Source organism: Nothobranchius furzeri, chromosome 1 (genome assembly GCF_043380555.1).
Source record: "Nothobranchius furzeri strain GRZ-AD chromosome 1, NfurGRZ-RIMD1, whole genome shotgun sequence".
Lineage (NCBI taxonomy): Eukaryota > Metazoa > Chordata > Actinopteri > Cyprinodontiformes > Nothobranchiidae > Nothobranchius > Nothobranchius furzeri.
Window position 1 is genome coordinate 11,678,991 of NC_091741.1, and position 25,932 is coordinate 11,704,922.

Consider the following 25,932-nt stretch of genomic DNA (forward strand, 5'->3'; position numbering starts at 1 on the left):
CAAATCCATAGAGAATATACGGTTTTTAGCGTATGCGTATATAAAGAAGGTCGATGACATTTACAGACCCGGCGGCGTGGGCACCACAGTAGAACAACAAGGTGCTCTCAAGCGCACACAGATACTGGCCGCATTATCACTCGCGATGTCTATCCTGACATGCCCGTTTCTGATTTCTATGTTAATTAAATTATGACAAGAGCTACGGTGGTTACGATTACACTCTGACCACGTGCCTTAGTTTCTGCTAGTGACCTATAAATACATTTGACCACTTGCTCTCACTGCCATTAAAGCGGCTGTACCCACACGTACAACACCCAAGTAAAAAAATGATCTCGCTGTCTGTACTGGGTGTACTCTCAGTAGTCGCAGTTGCTCAGGCCATGGTGGTACGCTCACATAACGCCTCTGAGTTACGTTCCATCACACCACCTCCTAGACTACTCGCGAAGGAGTATTCAACACCCCCTTTGTACGACGACAACCATTATAACGAGCACAGCACAACGCTTGCCGCACGCAAAGACAACATGCAGGAGACAACGCTACCACCTGTCGTGAGAACAACGGATTCGAGTGACAATGATCGCGACTTTGACGAGCACATTACAACACCCTCTTTGCACGAAGACCAGGTGCAGGAGACAACGCTACCACCTGTCGTGAGAAACAAGAGTTTGGTTAACAATGATCATCGTCGTGTCCCATTGTAAACGGGCGCGCCATCGCACACATCATACATGTGTGTTAACCCACCTGTATGCGACAGACTTTGTGTGTTGCATGACATCGAGATGTATTGGCGTCTGTGTCAAAACAGGACTCTCTATAAGCCGGGAGCTGGACGCTAACGACCCGTGCATGCGCCACACAAAAGGTATCGTACATGTGTTAACCCACCTGTGTGCGACAGAGTTTGTGTGTTGCATGACATCGAGATGTATTGACGTCTGTGTCAATACAGGACTCTCTAAGCTGGGAGCTGGACGCTAACGACCCGTGCATGCGCCACACAAAAGGTAACTCGACTAACTACAAAACGAATATTGTGATGTAGAAAGTTGGCTCGACTGTTTGAATCAGCTGCAGCTGCGGTTTACTCACGAAGTGAATCGCACGCTTGTTAGAAGTACATTCGGAGCACTTAAAAAATACATCGCTCTCATCGAGTTCCGTCTCAGCGTTCACCGGCTGATGGGCAAGAGCGTGACATGGGATCGCAAGGAACTTACTTAAGGACTATCATCTCATTTGGCATTTACTCACGGACCCAAGAAACCAGTTCCGAAAAATGGTCGAGAATTATAACTTGTCTAATAGCAACTGGAAGATATGTTGCGTCATAAGCCTCTGATGGTTCACAAGGTGCACGGTCCACTCGAAATCCTAATGCTGTATTTGTAGTGCATACACTAAGTCATCTCTGTTGATGTCAGACTAGAGTTTTATTAGAGTTTTACTTTGTAACAATGGGATTCGAGCAATTGATGTGTATATTTTAATAGTGTACAATGCTACTATTCCTAGGCTGAATGTATGACATGGCTCTTGTGTATCATTATGTATCGTTTCCATTAAGTACTAATTTAAATAAAGTCCCTCTGTCCTCAGTGCTAGGTTGTGGGTTTAATACACATTATTATGATCAACCTGTTGAATAGTATAATAACAATATTCCTGTAAAAGTCATTTAGTAATGAACAACCTCAGTTCTGTGAAAGAACATCATGTCTCTGATGTGTACACTGCAGGCCTGACCGGTCTTGCTGGGGCCTCTCTCCTGGAGGCGCTCAATCAGACCCAGTGGTGACACATGGCAAGACGCTCCTCGGGGCGCGTCTTGCTTGGGCCTCTCTCCTGGAGGCGCTCAGTCAGACCCAGTGGTGACACGTGGCAAGAAGCTCCTCGGGGCGCGTCTTGCTTGGGCCTCTCTCATGGAGGCCCTCTGTCAGACCCAGTGTTGACATGTGTCAAGACGCTCCTCGGGGCGCGTCTTGCTTTGGCTTCTCTCCTGGAGGCGCTTAGTCAGACCGAGTGCTGACATGTGGCAAGAAGCTCCTCGGGGCGCGTCTTGCTTGGGATTCTCTCCTGGAGGCCCTCAGTAAGACCCATTGTTGACATGTGGCAAGACGCTCCTCGTGGTGCGTCTTGCTTGGGCCTCTCTCCATAAGGCCCTCAATCAGACCCAGTGTTTACACGTGGCAAGACGCTCCTCGGGGCGCGTCTTAATTGGGCCTCTCTCCTGGAGGCGCTCAGTCAGACTGAGTAGTGACATGTGGCCTGACGCTCCTCGGGGCGCGTCTTGCTTGGGCCTCTCTCCTGGAGGTGCTCAGTCAGACCCAGTGGTGACATGTGGCAAGACACTCCTCGGGGCGCGTCTTGCTTGGGCTTCTCTCCTGGAGGCCCTCAGTCAGACCCATTGTTGACATGTGGCAAGACGCTCCTCGGGGCGCGTCTTGCTTGGGCCTCTCTCCTGGAGGCGCTCAGTCAGACCCAGTGTTGACATGTGGCAAGACGCTCCACGGGGCGCGTCTTGCTTGGGCTTCTCTCCTGGAGGCCCTCAGTCAGACCCATTGTTGACATGTGGCAAGACGCTCCTCGGGGCACGTCTTGCTTGGGCCTCTCTCCTGGAGGCGCTCAGTCAGACCGAGTAGTGACATGTGGCAAGACGCACCTCGGGGCGCGTCTTGCTTGGACCTCTCTCCTGGAGGCCCTCAGTTAGACCGAGTAGTGACATGTCGCAAGACGCTCCTCGGGGCGCGTCTTGCTTGGGTCTCTCTCATGGAGGCCCTCTGTCAGACCCAGTGTTAACATGTGGCAAGACGCTCCTCGGGGCGCGTCTTGCTTGGGCCTCTCTCCTGGAGGCGCTCAGTCAGAACCAGAGGTGACATGTGGCAAGACGCTCCTCGGGGTGCGTCTTGCTTGGGCCTCTCTCCTGGAGGCCCTCTGTCAGACCCAGTGTTGACATGTGGCAAAACGCTACTCCGGGCGCATCTTGCTTGGGCCTCTCTCCTGGAGGCGCTCAGTCAGAATGAGTAGTGACATGTGGTCTGACGCTCCTCGGGGCGCGTGTTGCTTGGGCCTCTCTCCTGGAGGCGCTCAGTCAGACCAAGTGGTGACATGTGGCAAGACACTTCTCGGGGCGCGTCTTGCTTGGGCCTCTCTCCTGGAGGCCCTCTGTCAGACCCAGTGTTGACATGTGGCAAGACACTCCTCGGGGCGCGTCTTGCTTGGGCCTCTCTCATGGAGGCCCTCTGTCAGACCCAGTGTTGACATGTGGCAAGACGCTCCTCGGGGCGCGTCTTGCTTGGGCCTCTCTCCTGGAGGCGCTCAGTCAGACCGAGTGCTGACATGTGGCAAGACGCTCCTCGGGGCACGTCTTGCTTGGGCCTCTCTCCTGGAGGCGCTCAGTCAGAACCAGAGGTGACATGTGGCAAGACGCTCCTCGGGGCGCGTCTTGCTTGGGCCTCTCTCCTGGAGGCCCTCTGTCAGACCCAGTGTTGACATGTGGCAAGACGCTCCTCCGGGCGCATCTTGCTTGGGCCTCTCTCCTGGAGGCGCTCAGTCAGACCGAGTGCTGACATAAGGCAAGACGCTCCTCGGGGCGCATCTTGCTGGGGCCTCTCTCCTGGAGGCGCTCAGTCAGACCCAGTGCTGACATGTGGCAAGACGCTCCTCGGGGCGCGTCTTGCTTGGGCCTCTCTCCTGGAGGCGCTCAGTCAGACTGAGTAGTGACATGTGGCCTGACGCTCCTCGGGGCGCGTCTTGCTTGGGCCTCTCTCCTGGAGGCGCTCAGTCAGACCCAGTGGTGACATGTGGCAAGACACTCCTCGGGGCGCGTCTTGCTTGGGCCTCTCTCCTGGAGGCCCTCTGTCAGACCCAGTGTTGACATGTGTCAAGACGCTCCTCGGGGCGCGTCTTGCTTGGGCTTCTCTCCTGGAGGCCCTCAGTCAGACCCATTGTTGACATGTGGCAAGACACTCCTCGGGGCGCGTCTTGCTTGGGCTTCTCTCCTGGAGGCGCTCAGACAGACCCAGTGTTGACATGTGACAAGACGCTCCTCGGGGCGCGTCTTGCTTGGGCCTCTCTCCTGGAGGCGCTCAGTCAGAACCAGAGGTGACATGTGGCAAGACGCTCCTCGGGGCGCGTCTTGCTTGGGCCTCTCTCCTGGAGGCCCTCTGTCAGACCCAGTGTTGACATGTGGCAAGACGCTCCTCCGGGCGCATCTTGCTTGGGCCTCTCTCCTGGAGGCCCTCAGTCAGACCCATTGTTGACATGTGGCAAGACGCTCCTCGGGGCGCTTCTTGCTTGGGCCTCTCTCCTGGAGGCGCTCAGTAAGACCGAGTGCTGACATAAGGCAAGACGCTCCTCGGGGCGCTCATTGCTTGGGCCTCTCTCCTGAATGCCCTCTGTCAGACCGAGTGTTGACATGTGGCAAGACTCTCCTCGGGGCGCGTCTTGCTTGGGCTTCTCTCATGGAGGCCCTCAGTCCGACCCAGTGTTGACATATGTCAAGACGCTCCTCGGGGCGTGTCTTGCTTGGGCCTCTCTCCTGGAGGCGCTCAGTCAGACCCAGTGTTGACATGTGGCAAGACGCTCCTCTGGGCGCGTCTTGCTTGGGCTTCTCTCCTGGAGGCCCTCAGTCAGACCCATTGTTGACATGTGGCAAGACGCTCCTCGGGGCACGTCTTGCTTGGGCCTCTCTCCTGGAGGCGCTCAGTCAGACCGAGTAGTGACATGTGGCAAGACGCTCCTCGGGGCGCGTCTTGCTTGGACCTCCCTCCTGGAGGCGCTCAGTCAGACCGAGTAGTGACATTTGGCAAGACGCTCCTCGGGGCGCGTCTTGCTTGGGCCTCTCTCCTGGAGGCGCTCAGTCAGACCGAGTGCTAACATAAGGCAAGACGCTCCTCGGGGCGCATCTTGCTTGGGCCTCTCTCCTGGAGGCGCTCAGTCAGACCGAGTGTTCACATGTGGCAAGACGCTCCTCGGGGCGCGTCTTGCTTGGACCTCCCTCCTGGAGGCGCTCAGTCAGACCGAGTAGTGACATTTGGCAAGACGCTCCTCGGGGCGCGTCTTGCTTGGGCCTCTCTCCTGGAGGCGCTCAGTCAGACCGAGTGCTAACATAAGGCAAGACGCTCCTCGGGGCGCATCTTGCTTGGGCCTCTCTCCTGGAGGCGCTCAGTCAGACCGAGTGCTGTCATGTTGCAAGACGCTCCTCCGGGCGCGTCTTGCTTGGGCCTCTCTCCTGGAGGCGCTCAGTCAGACCCAGTGTTCACATGTGGCAAGACGCTCCTCGGGGCGCGTCTTGCTTGGGCCTCTCTCCTGGAGGCGCTCAGTCAGACCCAGTGTTGACATGTGGCAAGACGCTCCTCGGGGCGCGTCTTGCTTGGGCCTCCCTCCTGGAGGCGCTCAGTCAGACCGAGTGCTGACATGTGGCAAGACACTCCTCGGGGCGCATCTTGCTTGGGTTTCTCTCCTGGAGGCCCTCAGTCAGACCCAGTGTTGACATGTGGCAAGACGCTCCTCGGGGCGCGTCTTATTTGGGCCTCTCTCCTGGGGGCCCTCAGTCAGACCCAGTGTTGACATGTGGCAAGACGCTCCTCGGGGCGCGTCTTGCTTGGGCTTCTCTCCTGGAGGCCCTCAGTCAGACCCATTGTTGACATGTGGCAAGACGCTCCTCGGGGCACGTCTTGCTTGGGCCTCTCTCCTGGAGGCGCTCAGTCAGACCGAGTAGTGACATGTGGCAAGACGCTCTTCGGGGCGCGTCTTGCTTGGACCTCCCTCCTGGAGGCGCTCAGTCAGACCGAGTAGTGACATGTGGCAAGACGCTCCTCGGGGCGTGTCTTGCTTGGACCTCTCTCCTGGAGGCGCTCAGTTAGACCGAGTAGTGACATGTGGCAAGACGCTCCTCGGGGCGGGTCTTGCTTGGGCCTCTCTCCTGGAGGCGCTCAGTCAGAACTGGAAGATATGTTGCGTCAGAAGCCTCTGATGGTTCACCAGGTGCACGGTCCACTCGATATCCTACTGCTGTATTTGTAGTACATACACTAAGTCTTCTCTGTTGATGTCAGACTAGAGTTTTATTAGAGTTTTACTTTGCAACAATGGGATTCGAGCAATTGATGTGTATATTTTTAATAGTGCACAATGCTACTATTCCTAGGCTGAATGTATGACATGGCTCTTATGTATCATTATGTATCGTTTCCATTAAGTACTAATTTAAATAAAGTCCCTCTGTCCTCAGTGCTAGGTTGTGGGTTTCATACACATTATTATGATCAACCTGTTGAATAGTATAAGCCCCATACAATGTGACGGTCCGTGTGACGGACCGGTGTGTTACGACCCGACTAACGAAACGTACCAGGTGATAACATTGCATCTGCCCATTTCAGCGGAGCGAGCGTTTCGCCACACTCCCAAACCAAGGTTATTAGTTGTAGCGCACGCCCTTTCGGACCTCGGTGCACGCGAAACACTGGTGTACACTCACAACATCACGCTCGAGACAGCTCAAGCGTTACGCGAAACAAAGGACGTGTTAAAATCCATAGAGAATATACGGTCTTTAGCGTATGCGTATATAAAGAAGGTCGATGACATTTACAGACCCGGCGGCGTGGGCACCACAGTAGAACAACAAGGTGCTCTCAAGCGCACACAGATACTGGCCGCATTATCACTCGCGATGTCTATCCTGACATACCCGTTTCTGATTTCTATGTATATTAAATTATGACAAGAGCTACTTTGGGTGGTTACGATTACACTCTGACCACGTGCCTTAGTTTCTGCTAGTGACCTATAAATACATTTGCCCACTTGCTCTCACTGCCATTAAAGCGGCTGTACCCACACGTACAACACCCAAGAAAAAAAATTGATCTCGCTGTCTGTACTGGGTGTACTCTCAGTAGTCGCAGTTGCTCAGGCCATGGTGGTACGCTCATATAACGCCTCTGAGATACGTTCCATGACACCACCTCCTAGACTACTCGCGAAGGAGTATTCAACACCCCCTTTGTACGAAGACAACCATTATAACGAGCACAGCACAACGCTTGCCGCACGCGAAGACAACATGCAGGAGACAACGCTACCACCTGTCGTGAGAACAACGGATTCGAGTGACAACGATCGCGACTATGACGAGCACATTACAACACCCTCTGTGCACGAAGACCAGGTGCAGGAGACAACGCTACCACCTGTCGTGAGAAACAAGAGTTTGGTTAACAATGATCATCGTCGTGTCCCATTGTAAACGGGCGCGCCATCGCACACATCGTACATGTGTGTTAACCCACCTGTATGCGACAGACTTTGTGTGTTGCATGACATCGAGATGTATTGACGTCTGTGTCAATACAGGACTCTCTATAAGCCAGGAGCTGGACGCTAACGACCCGTGCATGCGCCACACAAAAGGTATCGTACATGTGTTAACCCACCTGTATGCGACAGACTTTGTGTGTTGCATGACATCGAGATGTATTGACGTCTGTGTCAATACAGGACTCTCTAAGCTGGGAGCTGGACGCTAACGACCCGTGCATGCGCCACACAAAAGGTAACTCGACTAACTACAAAACGCATATTGTGATGTAGAAAGTTGGCTCGACTGTTTGAATCAGCTGCAGCTGCGGTTTACTCACGAAGTGAATCGCACGCTTGTTAGAAGTACATTCGGAGCACTTAAAAAATACATCGCTCTCATCGAGTTCCGTCTCAGCATTCACCGGCTGATGGGCAAGAGCGTGATATGGGATCGCCAGGAACTTAAGGACTATCATCTCATTTGGCATTTACTCACGGACCCAAGAAACCAGTTCCGAAAAATGGTCGAGAATTATAACTTGTCTAATAGCAACTGGAAGATATGTTGCGTCATAAGCCTGTGATGGTTCACAAGGTGCACGGTCCACTCGAAATCCTAATGCTGTATTTGTAGTACACACACTAAGTCTTCTCTGTTTATGTCAGACTAGAGTTTTATTAGAGTTTTACTTTGCAACAATGGGATTCGAGCAATTGATCTGTATATTTTTAATAATGCACAATGCTACTATTCCTAGGCTGAATGTATGACATGGCTCTTATGTATCATTATGTATCGTTTCCATTAAGTACAAATTTAAATAAAGTCCCTCTGTCCTCAGTTCTAGGTTGTGGGTTTAATACACATTATTATGATCAACCTGTTGAATAGTATAATAACAATATTCCTGTAAAAGTCATTTAGTAATGAACAACCTCAGTTCTGTGAAAGCACATCATGTCTCTGATGTGTACACTGCAGGCCTGACCGGGGTTTGCACGCAAGGGCCTGTGTGTGTGTGTGTGTGTGTGTGTGTGTGTGCGTGCGTGTGTGTGTGTGTGTGTGTGTGTGTGTGTGTGTGTGTGTGTGTGTGTGTGTGTGTGTGTGTGTGTGTGTGTGTGTGTGTGTGTGTGTGTGTGTGTGTGTGTGTGTGTGTGTGTGAAACAAATAAAGATAAATATAGCTAGTGCGGCCACGAGCGGTCGTGCAGGGTAGAGGCTGCGTGAAAACGCCTCTAAAACAAGCGCGTGCCCACGCCCGATCCGTGGAAGCACTTAGAACTAGCAAACGTACTAGCAGAAATAAACGATCGCACACGGGTCATTGAGTGTGTACAGGGTTCGTCTGCGTGTGTGGCATTGGGCAATCTAGCGGCAACCGAGTGGCCTGAAGGCGGAACCGGCCAAACCGTCGCCCTCACCATCGTTGTGCTTCGAGATGAACTATTGCTAAAGATGATCGTCCTCGTCAACCACGGCGCTACCAGAGTTACCACGACATGCGCCTTAAAAGCGTTCTCGTTTGGGTCAGCGCCACCAGAATTGAATCGGCAAGTCAGCGGATATTACACAACTCGTAACGAAGACCCTCTCCGCGACCTCGCGGCCAGTGTGCGCAGTGTACAGCAAATGACAAACGATGTTGTGAGCGATATATCGGAAAAACTTTGCACTGATGCGACGGTCGCCACTGCAAGTTGTGCGAGTCTCGCGCAAAGTGCCATATCAAACGTGCGCAAGCTAGTGACAAGCAACTTCACCAGATCCGTAGATTCTGCATACGCTCAGATACGAATGAAAGTATCGAGAGATAACACCGACACAAGTTGAGCGACGGCGCTGGCTGCAGTCGCTACAACACTGGATTTATTAATCAACGTAATTGTGATCGTAATGGCGTTTCGAGTGTGCACCAGAAACTACAACCAGTACTACAGAAAACTGGCATGAGGGTCGCGGTCTAACGTTATGTTGGTGTCTCGCATCGACCGTCGACGGCCGTTTGCCAGCGGCTGAAAATGGCAGTTGACGAAATGGAAACGCCGACCGTCGATAGTGCACTCTCGCAAGTTCCAACCGCACCATCTCAGGAGACAGACCACAGAGTCATATTAGCGGAGGGTAGATAGAAAATGCGCAAACCGCCGCAACCGCCCATATACATACTATAAGAGTTCAACATAGAGTGGAGTAAGAAGTTACTACCAATTGTATTTCCAACGTGCAAGCAGCTGGTGTTTGACGCTTTACTTGAGTATCACAGAGGTTGCGATGTCCTGTGTTCCACGAGCGCATGGAAACAAGTGAACGAACTTCTACGGACCGTACTGTTGGGGTATGAGCGAGCTGTAAAATCAATACACGCTAGACACGCGGACTTTGCCGCGTTACTGGACACGCATATCGCCACAACAAAACCGGGTCAAGTGTTCGGGGCGTCACCGCTCTCGACTATACACGTCTTGGCCTACCACGAGTACATGAGCCCACAGATCCTAAGCGAGGTCGAAGCCGTTGTGTCTACCCAACGCAAATTCAGCACAGCCGTGCGCGCTAAGACAAGTCCCTCTAGACTGCTGGAAATTTTGGAAACGTTGAAGGCTGGCGTGTACGGGCTTTCTACACATCTCAACGGTATGATCGCGATACTCTCGGCCGCACAACAACTAATGGTCATGTGTTCGGAAGGTCTGATCAGGTCTGACATGACCGGTTGTCAATCGACGTCGAGCGTGCACTCACACACGGATATCCTGGCGTACAGTAAAGCGACGTCAACCTCTAAGCTCACGTTGATCGCCGATGTTTCGAAGGGCAATCGAGTGTGTTGGCTGACGAAAGCTATGGTGACCGACGGTCGCGTCGACTACAATGTGCCTCATTGCGACTGGAGAGGCGTATGTGATCCTTTGCAAATCAATAACACCACCGCGGTCGAGTGCGAAGTCACGGTCGGCGGCGTGTTGTCCTTACTGTGCCCCATACAATGTGACGGTCCGTGTGACGGACCGGTGTGTTACGACCCGATTAACGAAACGTACCAGGTGATAACATTGCATCCGCCCATTACAGCGGAGCGAGCGTTTTGCCACACTCCCAAACCAAGGTTAATAGTTGTAGCGCACGCCCTTTCGGACCTCGGTGCATGTGAAACACTGGCGTACACTCACAACATCACGCTCGAGACAGCTCAAGCGTTACGCGAAACAAAGGACGTGTTCAAATCCATAGAGAATATACGGTCTTTAGCGTATGCGTATATAAAGGAGGTCGATGACATTTACAGACCTGGCGGCGTGGGCACCACAGTAGAACAACAAGGTGCTCTCAAGTGCACACAGATACTGGCCGCATTATCACTCGCGATGTCTATCCTGACATGCCCGTTTCTGATTTCTATGTATATTAAATTATGACAAGAGCTACGGTGGTTACGATTACACTCTGACCACGTGCCTTAGTTTCTGCTAGTGACCTATAAATACATTTGCCCACTTGCTCTCACTGCCATTAAAGCGGCTGTACCCACACGTACAACACCCAAGAAAAAAAAAGATCTCGCTGTCTGTACTGGGTGTACTCTCAGTAGTCGCAGTTGCTCAGGCCATGGTGGTACGCTCACATAACGCCTCTGAGATACGTCCCATCACACCACCTCCTACACTACTCGCGAAGGAGTATTCAACACCCCCTTTGTACGAAGACAACCATTATAACGAGCACAGCACAACGCTTGCCGCACGCGAAGACAACATGCAGGAGACAACGCTACCACCTGTCGTGAGAACAACGGATTCGAGTGACAACGATCGCGACTATGACGAGCACATTACAGCACCCTCTGTGCACGAAGACCAGGTGCAGGAGACAACGCTACCACCTGTCGTGAGGAACAAGAGTTTGGTTAACAATGATCATCGTCGTGTCCCATTGTAAACTGGGCGTGCCATCGCACACATCGTACATGTGTGTTAACCCACCTGTATGCGACAGACTTTGTGTGTTGCATGACATCGAGATGTATTGACGTCTGTGTCAATACAGGACTCTCTATAAGCCGGGAGCTGGACGCTAACGACCCGTGCATGCGCCACACAAAAGGTATCGTACATGTGTTAACCCACCTGTATGCGACAGACTTTGTGTGTTGCATGACATCGAGATGTATTGACGTCTGTGTCAATACAGGACTCTCTAAACTGGGAGCTGGACGCTAACAACCCGTGCATGCGCCACAAAAAAGGTATCGTACATGTGTTAACCCACCTGTATGCGACAGACTTTGTGTGTTGCATGACATCGAGATGTATTGACGTCTGTGTCAATACAGGACTCTATAAGCTGGGAGCTGGACGATAACGACCCGTGCATGCGCCACACAAAAGGTAACTCGACTAACTACAAAACGCATATTGTGATGTAGAAAGTTGGCTCGACTGTTTGAATCAGCTGCAGCTGCGGTTTACTCACAAAGTGAATCGCACGCTTGTTAGAAGTACATTCGGAGCACTTAAAAAATACATCGCTCTCATCGAGTTCCGTCTCAGCGTTCACCGGCTGATGGGCAAGAGCGTGACATGGGATCGCCAGGAACTTACTTAAGGACTATCATCTCATTTGGCATTTACTCACGGACCCAAGAAACCAGTTCCGAAAAATGGTCGAGAATTATAACTTGTCTAATAGCAACTGGAAGATATGTTGCGTCATAAGCCTCTGATGGTTCAGAAGGTGCACGGTCCACTCGAAATCCTAATGCTGTATTTGTAGTACATACACTAAGTCTTCTCTGTTGATGTCAGACTAGAGTTTTATTAGAGTTTTACTTTGCAACAATGGGATTCGAGCAATTGATGTGTATATTTTTAATAGTGCACAATGCTACTATTCCTAGGCTGAATGTACGACATGGCTCTTATGTATCATTATGTATCGTTTCCATTAAGTACAAATTTAAATAAAGTCCCTCTGTCCTCAGTGCTAGGTTGTGGGTTTAATACACATTATTATGATCAACCTGTTAAACAGTATAATAACAATATTCCTGTAAAAGTCATTTAGTAATGAACAACCTCAGTTCTGTGAAAGAACATCATGTCTCTGATGTGTACACTGCAGGCCTGACCGGGGTTTGCACGCAAGGGCCTGTGTGTGTGTGTGTGTGTGTGTGTGTGTGTGTGTGTGTGTGTGTGTGTGTGTGTGTGTGTGTGTGTGTGTGTGTGTGTGTGTGTGTGTGTGTGTGAAACAAATAAAGATAAATATAGCTAGTGCGGCCACGAGCGGTCGTGCAGGGTAGAGGCTGCGCGAAAACGCCTCTAAAAACAAGCGCGTGCCCACGCCCGATCCGTGGAAGCACGTAGACCTAGCAAACGTACTAGCAGAAATCAACGATCGCACACGGGTCATTGAGTGTGTACAGGGTTCGTCTGCGTGTGTGGCATTGGGCAATCTAGCGGCAACCGAGTGGCCTGAAGGCGGAACCGGACAACCCGTCGCCCTCACCATCGTTGCGCTTCGAGATGAACTATTGCTAAAGATGATCGTCCTCATCAACCACGGCGCTACCAGAGTAGCTCGTAACGAAGACCCTCTCCGCGACCTCGCGGCCAGTGTGCGCAGTGTACAGCAAATGACAAACGATGTTGCGAGCGATATATCGGAAAAACTTTGCACTGACGCGACGGTCGCCACTGCAGGTTGTGTGAGTCTCGCGCAAAGTGCCATATCAAACGTGCGCAAGCTAGTGACAAGCAACTTCACCAGATCCGTAGATTCTGCATACGCTTGAATCCCAACGAAAGTATCGAGAGATAACACCGACACGAGTTGCGCGACGGCGCTGGCTGCAGTCGCTACAACACTGGATTTATTAATCAACGTAATTGTGATCGTAATGGCGTATCGAGTGTGCACCAGAAACTACAACCAGTACTACAGAAAACTGGCATGAGGGTCGCGGTCTAACGTTATGTTGGTGTCTCGCATCGACCGTCGACGGCCGTTTGCCAGCGGCTGAAAATGGCACAGTTGACGAAATGGAAACGCCGACCGTCCATAGTGCACTCTCGCAAGTTCCAACTGCACCATCTCAGGAGACAGACCACAGAGTCATATTAGCGGAGGGTAGATAGAAAATGCGCAAACCACCGGCGCGTCTTGCTTGGGCTTCTCTCATGGAGGCCCTCAGTAAGACCCATTGTTGACATGTGGAAAGAAGCTCCTCGGGGCGCGTATTGCTTGGGCCTCTCTCCTGGATGCCCTCTGTCAGACCCAGTGTTGACATTTGGCAAGACTCTCCTCGGGGCACGTCTTGCTTGGACCTCTCTCCTGGAGGCGCTCAGTCAGTCCGAGTAGTGACATGTGGCAAGACGCTCCTCGGGGCGCGTCTTGCTTGGGCCTCTCTCCTGGAGAGGCTCAATTAGACCCAGTGTTGACATGTGGCAAGACGTTCCTCGGGGCGCGTCTTGCTTGGGCCTCTCTCCTGGAGGCCCTCAGTCAGACCCATTGTTGACATGTGGCAAGACGCTCCTCGGGGCGCGTCTTTGCTGGGACCTCTCTCCTGGAGGCGCTCAGTCAGACCCAGTGTTGACATGTGTCAAGACGCTCCTCGGGCGTTTCTTGCTTGCGCCTCTCTCCTGGAGGCGCTCAGTCAGACCCAGTGTTGACATGTGGCAAGATGCTCCTCGGGGCGCTTCTTGCTTGGGCCTCTCTCCTGGAGGTGCTCAGTCAGACCCAGTGTTGACATGTGGCAAGACGCTCCTCGGGGCGCGTCTTGCTGGGGCTTCTCTCATGGAGGCACTCAGTCAGACCCAGTGTTGACATGTGGCAAGATGCTCGTCGGGGCACGTCTTGCTTGGGCCTCTCTCCTGGAGGCGCTCAGTCAGACCCAGAGGAGACATGTGTCAAGACGCTCCTCGGGGCGCGTCTTGCTTGGGCCTCTCTCCTGGAGGCGCTCAGTCAGACCGAGTGCTGACATGTTGCAAGACGCTCCTCCGGGCGCGTCTTGCTTGGGCCTCTCTCCTGGAGGCGCTCAGTCAGACCCAGTGTTCAACTGTGGCAAGACGCTCCTCGGGGCGCGTCTTGCTTGGGCCTCTCTCCTGGAGGCGCTCAGTCAGACCCAGTGTTGACACGTGGCAAGACGCTCCTCGGGGCGCGTCTTGCTTGGGCCTCTCTCCTGGAGGCGCTCAGTCAGACCCAGTGTTGGCATGTGGCAAGACACTCCTCGGGGCGCGTCTTGCTTGGGCCTCTCTCCTGGAGGCGCTCAGTAGGACCGAGTAGTGACATGTGGCAAGATGCTCCTCGGGGCGCGTATTGCTTGGGCCTCTCTCCTGAATGCCCTCTGTCAGACCGAGTGTTGACATGTGGCAAGACTCTCCTCGGGCCGCGTCTTGCTTGGGCTTCTCTCATGGAGTTCCTCAGTCCGACCCAGTGTTGACATGTGGCAAGACGCTCCTCTGGGCGCGTCTTGCTTGGGCTTCTCTCCTGGAGGCCCTCAGTCAGACCCATTGTTGACATGTGGCAAGACGCTCCTCGGGGCACGTCTTGCTTGGGCCTCTCTCCTGGAGGCGCTCAGTCAGACCGAGTAGTGACATGTGGCAAGATGCTCCTCGGGGCGCGTCTTGCTTGGACCTCCCTCCTGGAGGCGCTCAGTCAGACCGAGTAGTGACATTTGGCAAGACGCTCCTCGGGGCGCGTCTTGCTTGGACCTCTCTCCTGGAGGCGCTCAGTTAGACCGAGTAGTGACATGTGGCAAGACTCTCCTCGGGGCGCGTCTTGCTTGGACCTCTCTCCTGGAGGCGCTCAGTCAGACCGAGTAATGACATGTGGCAAGACGCTCCTCGGGGCGTGTCTTGCTTGGGCCTCTCTCCTGAATACACTCTGCCAGACCCAGTGTTGACATGTGTCAAGACGCTCCTCGGGGCGCGTCTTGCTTTGGCCTCTCTCCTGGAGGCGCTCAGTCCGACCGAGTGCTGACATATGGCAAGACGCTCCTCGGGGCGCGTCTTGCTTGGGCCTCTCTCCAGAAGGCCCTCAATCAGACCCAGTGTTGACACGTGGCAAGACGCTCCTCGGGGCGCGTCTTGCCTTATGTCAGCACTCGGTCTGACTGAGCGCCTCCATTAGAGAGGCCCAAGCAAGACGCGCCCCGAGGAGTGTCTTGCAACATGTCAACAATGGGTCTGACTGAGGGCCTCCAGGAGAGAAGCCCAAGCAAGACGCGCCCAGAGGAGCATTTTGCTTGGGCTAGCCTCCAGGAGAGAGGCCCGAGGAGCGTCTTGCCACATGGCACCTCTGGGTCTGACTGAGCGCCTCCAGGAGAGAGGCGCAAGCAAGAAACGCCCGAGGAGCGTCTTGACACATGTCAACACTAGGTCTGACTGAGCGCCTCCAGGAGAGAGGCCCCAGCAAGACGCGCCCCGAGGAGCGTCTTGCAACATGTCAGCACTCGGTCTGACTGAGCGCCTCCAGGAGAGAGGCCCAAGCAAGAAGCGCCCCGAGGAGCGTCTTGCCACATGTCAACACTGGGTCTGACAGAGGGTATCCAGGAGAGAGGCCCAAGCAAAACGCGCCCCGAGGAGCGTCTTGCCACATGTCAACAATGGGTCTGACTGAGGGCCTCCAGGAGAGAAGCCAAAGCAAGACGCGCCCCGAGGAGCTTCTTTCCACATGTCAACAATGGGTCTTACTGAGGGCCTCCATGAGAGAAGCCCAAGCAAGACGCGCCCCAAGGAGTGTCTTGCCACATGTCAACACTGTGTCTGACTGAGCGCCTCCAGGAGAGAGGCCCAAGCAAGACGCGCCCCGAGGAGCGTCTTGCCACGTGTCAACACTGGGTCTGACTTAGCGCCTCCAGGAGAGAGGCCCAAGCAAGATGCGCCCCGAGGAGCGTCTTGCCACGTGTCACCACTGGGTCTGACTGAGCTCCTCCAGGAGAGAGGCCCAAGCAAGACACGCCCCGAGGAGCGTCTTGACACATGTCAACACTGGGTCGGACGGAGGGCCTCCTTGAGAGAAGCCCAAGCAAGACGCACCCCGAGGAGAGTCTTGCCACATGTCAACACTCGGTCTGACAGAGGGCATTCAGGAGAGAGGCCGAAGCAATACGCGCCCCGAGGAGCGTCTTGCCACATGTCACCACTGGGTCTGAATGAGCGCCTCCAGGAGAGAGGCCCAACCAAGACGCGCCCCGAGGAGTGTCTTGCCACATGCCAACACTGGGTCTGACTGAGCGCCTCCAGGAGAGAGGCCCAAGCAAGACGCGCCCCGAGGAGCGTCTTGCCACGTGTCAACACTGGGTCTGACTGAGCGCCTCCAGGAGAGAGGCCCAAGCAAGACGCGCCCCGAGGAGCGTCTTGCCACATGTCAACACTGGGTCTGACTGAGCGCCTCCAGGAGAGAGGCCCAAGCAAGACGCGCCCCGAGGAGCGTCTTGCCACATGTCAGCACTGGGTCTGACTGAGCGCCTCCAGGAGAGAGGCCCCAGCAAGACGCGCCCCGAGGAGCGTCTTGCCTTATGTCAGCACTCGGTCTGACTGAGCGCCTCCAGGAGAGAGGCCCAAGCAAGACGCGCCCCGAGGAGCGTCTTGCCAAATGTCAACAATGGGTCTGACTGAGGGCCTCCAGGAGAGAGGCCCAAGCAAGATGCGCCCGGAGGAGCGTCTTGCCACATGTCAACACTGGGTCTGACAGAGGGCTTCCAGGAGAGAGGCCCAAGCAAGACGCGCCCCGAGGAGCGTCTTGCCACATGTCACCTCTGGTTCTGACTGAGCGCCTCCAGGAGAGAGGCCCAAGCAAGACGCGCCCCGAGGAGCGTCTTGTCATATGTCAACACTGGGTCTGACAGAGGGCCTGCAGGAGAGAGGCCCAAGCAAGACGAGCCCCGAGGAGTGTCTTGCCACATGTCACCACTGGGTCTGACTGAGCGCCTCCAGGAGAGAGGCCCAAGCAAGACGCTTCCCGAGGAGCGTCAGGCCACATGTCACTGCTCAGTCTGACTGAGCGCCTCCAGGAGAGAGGCCCAAGCAAGAAGCGCCCCGAGGAGCGTCTTGCCACATGTCAGCACTGGGTCTTACTGAGCGCCTCCAGGAGAGAGGCCCCAGCAAGACGCGCCCCGAGGAGAGTCTTGCCACATGTCAACACTCTGTCTGACAGAGGGCATTCAGGAGAGAGGTCCAAGCAATACGCGCCCCGAGGAGCGTCTTGCCACATGTCACCACTGGGTCTGAATGAGCGCCTCCAGGAGAGAGGCCCAACCAAGACGCGCCCCGAGGAGTGTCTTGCCACATGCCAACACTGGGTCTGACTGAGTGCCTCCAGGAGAGAGGCCCAAGCAAGACTCGCCCCGAGGAGCGTCTTGCCACGTGTCAACACTGGGTCTGACTGAGCTCCTCCAGGAGAGAGGCCCAAGCAAGACGCGCCCCGAGGAGCGTCTTGCCACATGTGAACACTGGGTCTGACTGAGCGCCTCCAGGAGAGAGGCCCAAGCAAGACGCGCCCGGAGGAGCGTCTTGACACATGTCTCCTCTGGGTCTGACTGAGCGCCTCCAGGAGAGAGGCCCAAGCAAGACGTGCCCCGACGAGCATCTTGCCACATATCAACACTGGGTCTGACTGAGTGTCTCCATGAGAGAAGACCCAGCAAGACGCGCCCAGAGGAGCGTCTTGCCACATGTCAACACTGGGTCTGATTGAGCACCTCCAGGAGAGAGGCCCAAGCAAGAAGCGCCCCGAGGAGCGTCTTGCCACATGTCAACACTGGGTCTGACTGAGCGCCTCCAGGAGAGAGGCCCAAGCAAGAAGCGCCCCGAGGAGCGTCTTGCCACATGTCAACAATGGGTCTGAATGAGGGCCTCCAGGAGAGAAGCCCAAGCAAGACGCGCCCCGAGGAGCGTCTTGCCACATGTCACTACTCGGTCTGACTGAGCGCCTCCAGGAGAGAGGTCCAAGCAAGACGCGCCCCGAGGAGAGTCTTGCCACATGTCAACAGTGGGTCTGACAGAGGGCATCCAGGAGAGAGGCCCAAGCAATACGCGCCCCGAGGAGCGTCTTGCCACATGTCAACAATGGGTCTGACTGAGGGCCTCCAGGAGAGAAGCCAAAGCAAGACGCGCCCCGAGGAGCTTCTTTCCACATGTCAACAATGGGTCTTACTGAGGGCCTCCATGAGAGAAGCCCAAGCAAGACGCGCCCCGAGGAGTGTCTTGCCACATGTAAACACTGTGTCTGACTGAGCGCCTCCAGGAGAGAGGCCCAAGCAAGATGCGCCCCGAGGAGCGTCTTGCCACGTGTCAACACTGGGTCTGACTTAGCGCCTCCAGGAGAGAGGCCCAAGCAAGATGCGCCCCGAGGAGCGTCTTGCCACGTGTCACCACTGGGTCTGACTGAGCTCCTCCAGGAGAGAGGCCCAAGCAAGACGCGCCCAGAGGAGCGTCTTGCCACGTGTCACCACTGGGTCTGATTGGGCACCTCCAGGAGAGAGACCCCAGCAAGACGCGCCCCGAGGAGCGTCTTGCCTTATTTCAGCACTCGGTCTGACTGAGCGACCTCCAGGAGAGAGGCCCAAGCAAGACGCGCCCCAAGGAGCGTCTTGCCACATGTCACTACTCGGTCTAACTGAGCGCCTCCAGGAGAGAGGTCCAAGCAAGACGTGCCCCGAGGAGCGTCTTGCCACATGTCAACAATGGGTCTGACTGAGGGCCTCCAGGAGAGAAGCCCAAGCAAGACACGCCCCGAGGAGCGTCTTGACACATGTCAACACTGGGTCGGACTGAGGGCCTCCATGAGAGAAGCCCAAGCAAGACGCGCCCCGAGGAGAGTCTTGCCACATGTCAACACTCGGTCTGACAGAGGTCATTCAGGAGAGAGGCCGAAGCAATACGCGCCCCGAGGAGCGTCTTGCCACATGTCACCACTGGGTCTGAATGAGCGCCTCCAGGAGAGAGGCCCAACCAAGACGCGCCCCGAGGAGTGTCTTGCCACTTGCCAACACTGGGTCCGACTGAGCGCCTCCAGGAGAGAGGCCCAAGCAAGACGCGCCCCGAGGAGCGTCTTGCCACGTGTGAACACTGGGTCTGACTGAGTGCCTCCAGGAGAGAGGCACAAGCAAGACGCGCCCCGAGGAGCGTCTTAGCACATGTCCACACTGGGTCTGACTGAGCGCCTCCAGGAGAGAGGCCCAAGCAAGACGCGCCCCGAGGAGCGTCTTGCCACATGTCAGCACTGGGTCTGACTGAGCGCCTCCAGGAGAGAGGCCCCAGCAAGACGCGCCCCGAGGAGCGTCTTGCCTTATGTCAGCACTCGGTCTGACTGAGCGCCTCCAGGAGAGAGGCCCAAGCAAGACGCACCCCGAGGAGCGTCTTGCCACATGTCACCACTGGGTCTGAATGAGCGCCTCCAGGAGAAAGGCCCAACCAAGACGCGCCCCGAGGAGTGTCTTGCCACATGCAAACACTGGGTCTGACTGAGCGCCTCCAGGAGAGAGGCCCAAGCAAGACGCGCCCCGAGGAGCGTCTTGCCACGTGTGAACACTGGGTCTGACTGAGTGCCTCCAGGAGAGAGGCCCAAGCAAGACTCGCCCCGAGGAGAGTCTTGCCACATGTCAACACTGGGTCTGACTGAGCGCCTCCAGGAGAGAGGCCCAAGCAAGACGCGCCCCGAGGAGCGTCTTGCCACATGTCAGCACTGGTTCTGACTGAGCGCCTCCAGGAGAGAGGCCCCAGCAAGATGCGCCCCGAGGAGCGTCTTGCCTTATGTCAGCACTCGGTCTGACTGAGCGCCTCCAGGAGAGAGGCCCAAGCAAGACACGCCCCGAGGAGCGTCTTGCCACATGTCAACAATGGGTCTGACTGAGGGCTTTCAGGAGAGAGGCCCCAGCAAGACGCGCCCCGAGGAGCGTCTTGCCTTATGTCAGCACTCGGTCTGACTGAGCGCCTCCAGGAGAGAGGCCCAAGCAAGACGCGCCCCGAGGAGCGTCTTGCCACATGTCAACACTGGGTCTGACTGAGCGCCTCCACGAGAGAGGCCCGAGGAGCGTCTTGCCACATGTCACCTCTGGGTCTGACTGAGCGCCTCCAGGAGAGAGGCGCAAGCAAGAAACGCCCGAGGAGCATCTTGACACATGTCAACACTGGGTCTGACTGAGCGCCTCCAGGAGAGAGGCCCCAGCAAGAAGCGCCCCGAGGAGCGTCTTGCCACATGTCAACAATGGGTCTGACTGAGGGCCTCCAGGAGAGAAGCCCAAGCAAGACGCGCCCCGAGGAGCGTCTTGCCACATGTCACTACTCGGTCTGACTGAGCGCCTCCAGGAGAGAGGCCCAAGCAAGACGCGCCCCGAGGAGCGTCTTGCCACATGTCAACACTGGGTCTGAATGAGCGCCTCCAGGAGAGAGGCCCAACCAAGACGCGCCCCGAGGAGTGTCTTGCCACATGCAAACACTGGGTCTGACTGAGGGCCTCCAGGAGAGAAGCCCAAGCAAGACGCGCCCCGAGGAGCGTCTTGCCACATGTCACTACTCGGTCTGACTGAGCGCCTCCAGGAGAGAGGCCCAAGCAAGACGCGCCCCGAGGAGCGTCTTGCCACATGTCAACACTGGGTCTGACTGAGCGCCTCCACGAGAGAGGCCCGAGGAGCGTCTTGCCACATGTCACCTCTGGGTCTGACTGAGCGCCTCCAGGAGAGAGGCCCAAGCAAGACGCGCCCCGAGGAGCGTCTTGCCACGTGTGAACCATAGACTGTACATATACTGGACAATTCGATTCCATAGGCTTCAATAACGCGTTATCTGTCCATAATGGGAGGTGTCCACCACCGCCATTTTGACCGTGTCACAGGTTCCGTCCAGCCCAGACAATTCCATAAAAGGGAAGAGAGGAGGCGCTGAGGGTGTGGCTGTAAGGCTGGGCTCGAGTGACGACACCCAGGCGAACTAGCTACGAGCTAACCTGAAGCTAACCCTGGCTAACCCAAAGCTAAAGCGGAGGTGGGAGCCGAGCTAACGGATGTAGCCACCTAGCTTCAACCCAACCGGAGCTAACTGGAACACCCATCGACTTGAACCTCACACGGAGTTTAGGTGGAGGTTTTCTGCGCCTGTTCGTGAGAAGTACCTGTATTAAAAAAGTTTTAAATCGGTAAGTTTATAATTTATTTCCGTAATGAATACATTTTGCTTTGAGCAAGTTTTCAGTACAGTTTTTTTCGGCGCTATCACTCCTGAGTCGCACCAGCCATTAAATGTATCATGAAGAAGAGAAAATATATTTAAGTCGTATTTTGGGGGGACATTTTATTATCTTTCTTACAAAATCCGAGACCAAGCGTTTCACATTGCAACACAAGCACCGGTAACCATAACAGAATGAACAGCCAGCAGAGGAGAGGATGGCGGTGTTTCAAACCCTCCTGGCCGGTGTGTAGAGCTCATTCCTGGGCTGGAGCCGGCCCTCAGCACCCCGCCACAGGCTCTAACAGATGCTGGCGGTGTTTCATATATTTCCAAAACGTAATACTTGTTTGTATCTTGTACAGCCAGCTAGCCTTTATTCTGGACTCAGTACAATTTACCAAAAGTAAAGAGACATTATACAGATGAAGTAAGCACAAGATAACTTACTGGAAGACACAGAGTTATCATCAGAACCAGAACAAGAGCCTGATAACAGTCATGTGAAAATAACAGTTAAAAAGTATGTATGTATAATAGAAATAAAAATATATTAGAATTAGTGTAACTCACTGTGATCCAAACAATAAATCAGCCATTGCTGATTAGTAAATATGACATGAGGTTTGGGAGTTTTTAAGTTTCATTCTTTTATTAAATTTTTTTTCCTCCATAGCCATTTGGATCATTGGAGACAGCTGAGTGAGGCGTGGTGCCCAGAGAGCTGCAGAGACAACCTTGGCCTCCCTGACGTCTGTGTCTCCTGGTTCGGTTGGGGCGGACCATCGACATACATACATACATGTGCCGACACTGTGCCCTGTTTTATAAAATGTAGTGTTAAAAATAAATGTTTTTGCTCAATTACTGGAATTTCTTTGGTTAAGACAAAAGTGAGGAATAATCATTTACAAGTTATTTGTACAACAGGCCCATTTTAAATCCCAACAGTTTCTTAGCAGACAATAGAAATGTGTTCTTTACTAACTTTACTTGGTTTGAAAATCTTACTAAAATAAACTTGAGTGCCGTATTGCAAAACCCAATCATACTTGTTATGTAAACATTAGCTTTGAAGATATTTTTTACAGATATATATTTGTGTGCAACAAAAACCAAACTTAAATAATTTGTCATTCTTTATTGAAAAACAACAAAATACAGGTATACAGAAGTGTGGGAAAATGATAATGTGAAAGTATTGCACTATAAATGAAGTGAGATGAGATGAAGGTGAGATGAAGGTGGACGCCAGCGGGCTGGACGCCGGACGAGGAAACCTGGAGACGGATCGCTCAGACAGGAAGGGAAGAGCTTCCTCTTACCTTGATGGAATTAAAGTTAGCCGTCGTCTGAACGCCCAACCGTACGGTCTGAGGTCAAAGGTCACAGGAAACACACACCAGTCAGCAGTCATACAGATGCATAAAGATAACTGTAGCCATGGCAACCAGCTGACATGTCCCCACTTTCACCAGCACCTGGTGCCTGCCGGGTCACCTGAATTCCTGTGTGATGTCAGCACGGTCGGCCGTGACTGCTGCCATCAGAGGTGACCTCTGATCAGCTGAATGAACTCACCTTCCAGGGTGACGCCGTGTTAGAGTCGGCTTCGTCCTGTAAACAAACAAACAAACAAACAAATGAGTGGTAACATAAACACCACGTCTGGTTCTGGTTGAGGCGGAGGACAACATGCACCTTTCCAGGAGCAGAACCCAGATGTTCTTGTTGCTACAAACAGAGACGAGCAGAGTTAACAAACCAGGAAGTGAGAGGGACCAGCTGCTGCAGACAGGTGAGGCTCACCTGAGCCTGAACCATAGGAGCCTCCTCAGCCATCAGACCTTCTGACTCCAGTTCAGATGCCACCTTGTTGATGTCCCTCAGGCGGGACTCGTTGGCCTTCAGGTCCTGCAGGACAAAAGCACCTGCTGATGATCTTGTTGCTGTCGGGTTAACAGGTCTGGTGTTAGAACGTGGTGGATAAGAATGTTCTGACGGGCCGAGGGCTCTGAACTCACCCTGCAGGACTGGGCCTGCTCCTTCAGGGCCTGGATGCTGCTGCCATAAGCCGACAGGTCCGACATCAGGGCCTCGTGCTTCTTCAGGAGAGCCTGTGGAGCAGAACATCAGAACCTTCAGCTCGTCTGACACAAGTGGAGCTTTCTCGCAGCGATGGTCCAATCGGATCCGCCACTGTAAAACAAACCCTGCTCAGTTCACCGCAGACGCAGCTCTGCGGGTGTTTAGTGGAAAAGCGTGAGCCTTCTGCCGGCTGCCACGTGTCATGGCTGCTCTGCAGCGGGAACACACATCACAGCTTGTAAACCGTTTGAAATAAGAGCGACGGGAACACGTTTGTCATCACTTCCTGTGCGAGGCCAGCACTTCTACCCCTAACCCATGAGACGCTCAAACGAGCAACGATGTCTGGTAGACAACCGAAGGAAATGACAAATACAGAAACACTAATTATGAAGGACTGGAAAGAGAGCAAAGAAAAGCGATTGGAGTTTCTCAGGAAGGGACTTCCATACCTCGGCCAAGTCCTCGTCTTTCCCTTAGTCTGGACTTCCAACGATGGGCTCCTTCTCCCTCATCCAGGACTCGGCCTCATTAGCATCCGCAAAGTACTGCTGGGCCTGCAGAGAGTCCTCCAGGTCCTGCCTCCTCTGGGACGCCTTGGCCTTTAGCGTGTCCCAACGTCCATGAAGCTCTGACAGCTTAGTCTTCACCTCCTCACCAGCGAAGTGACCTGGACCCAAAAAAAGTGAGCCAGAACCTGCAGACACCTCAGAAACATGTCAGGACCAGACCTGCTCTACCTTCCTCCACCATGGTCTCTCCTTTCTGGGTGACAGCCTTGATGCGAGGTTCATGACCTGTGATCTCAGCCTGCAGAGCCTGGTGCTTCTTCAACAGGTTCTGGACACCAATCAGGTCCTTCCCTGAGGACACATGTTAGAGTTCAGCATTATGCAGTAGACAGACCAGTTTAACCCAGGGGTTTCTTTCTTCTACAATCTGCTCTTTAACTGTATTATTTCCTGCTATTTCAGCTGTTAACTTTATTTTTTCTCCAAGTGTTTTTCTCCCCAGAAGAAGCTACAACGATGTTCTGCTGAGCTGTGGTGGCCTCATGGAGGGGGCCATCGGCTAGCACACTGCTGCTAACCACTTAAACATTCTCCCTCTCCTGATAATAACATTTTACTTTCTTTGATGTTGGATGTGCTACTGCTAGTTTACCCGTTTAATTATAGATTCACTAGGATAAATACAATAAAGTTTATCTCTTGCCAAATAGAATATTTACTGTGGCGAGCCCGTGAAGAGGTGTAGGAGAATGCGACAAATTTGTCTGTTAAAAAGTCTGTTATGTACAAAAAACACAATATCATCACACTATTTTGGACCGATACATGACGGTCAGGTCCAGCTTGGGGAGAAAATATGACACGTCTTTCAGGATGGACTTCATCTTTGGTAGCTGGCGAAGCCGGGAAAAGCAGGATCTAACCACCTGGCTAATGTGGGAGTCCATCCGCATCTCTGGGTCCAAAACCACCCCCAGGTTAGTGATGGTTGGCTTCACTAAGCTGCAAAAACAGGGTTGCAGGACAGGACTAACTGCAGTGGGAAAGGGAGGAACAAATATTCCAGTTATAAATATTAAATATTTGAACAAATAAATATTTGTTAAAAGGAAGAAACTGATGATGACTTTAAGATTAGAGGAATGTTCTAGAACGGGTCTGGAACCAACGATGGCCCTTTGTATCAAATTTGGATTAAAAAAATAGCTCATGATTTTATTTATGGATGGAATACAAATACAGGTTGTAAGCATCTTCTCAGTATCTTCATGTTGCACGACTTTCCACAGCAGAAGGACACAAAAACTGCCAGAATTATGATTAGAAAGATTTACGTTTTAATCTCAGAATCCCAACTTTTCCCAGAATCTTCACATTATTCTATGAATTCAGAGAAAATATACATTTTTCAGATGTCTCGCTCCCCTGTTGTTGATATTTCTCAAAATTCAACCATTTTTTCTTTTTAAAAGCTTTAGTAAGAGTTTGGACTCTAAACAAGTTTTACTTTGCAGACTGCTTGTCTAAACCTTCATCAGATCTGCTCATAATAAAACATTTGGGTTATATTTAATGCCCAGGAAGATGCTCTTCCTGGGCATTAAGTTATCAAAAACAGATAAAAGTATTTTTTACCATAATTTTAACTGCTATCAGCTGATAAAAATAATAAAAAAACAGCCTGATCATTAAAGGGGTGTAAGTGAAACCGCGCGGATCACACAAACCATCATGCTGTCTATATGACTTTGAAAATATATAGTTTAATTACAGTTTGATTTATTTGACATCTGTATAATGTTTATTATTTTGTTTTTTCCCCCTAAATGCCTAACGTTTTAGTTTTA

The 25,932-nt window shown here is 53.2% G+C and overlaps 1 protein-coding gene across 1 annotated transcript; it reads right to left on the minus strand.

Moving 5' to 3' along the window:
- Positions 1-22,611: 22,611 nt before the first annotated feature.
- Positions 22,612-24,245, minus strand: LOC139071441 (spectrin alpha chain, non-erythrocytic 1-like). The gene is made up of 6 exons (XM_070553915.1): positions 24,026-24,245; positions 23,510-23,602; positions 23,295-23,399; positions 23,187-23,219; positions 23,067-23,102; positions 22,612-22,858 (listed from the first exon to the last, which is right to left on the minus strand). The coding sequence occupies exons 2-6, from the start codon at positions 23,573-23,575 to the stop codon at positions 22,781-22,783; spliced, it is 318 nt and encodes a 105-aa protein (XP_070410016.1). The 5' UTR covers positions 23,576-23,602; positions 24,026-24,245; the 3' UTR covers positions 22,612-22,780.
- Positions 24,246-25,932: the final 1,687 nt, after the last annotated feature.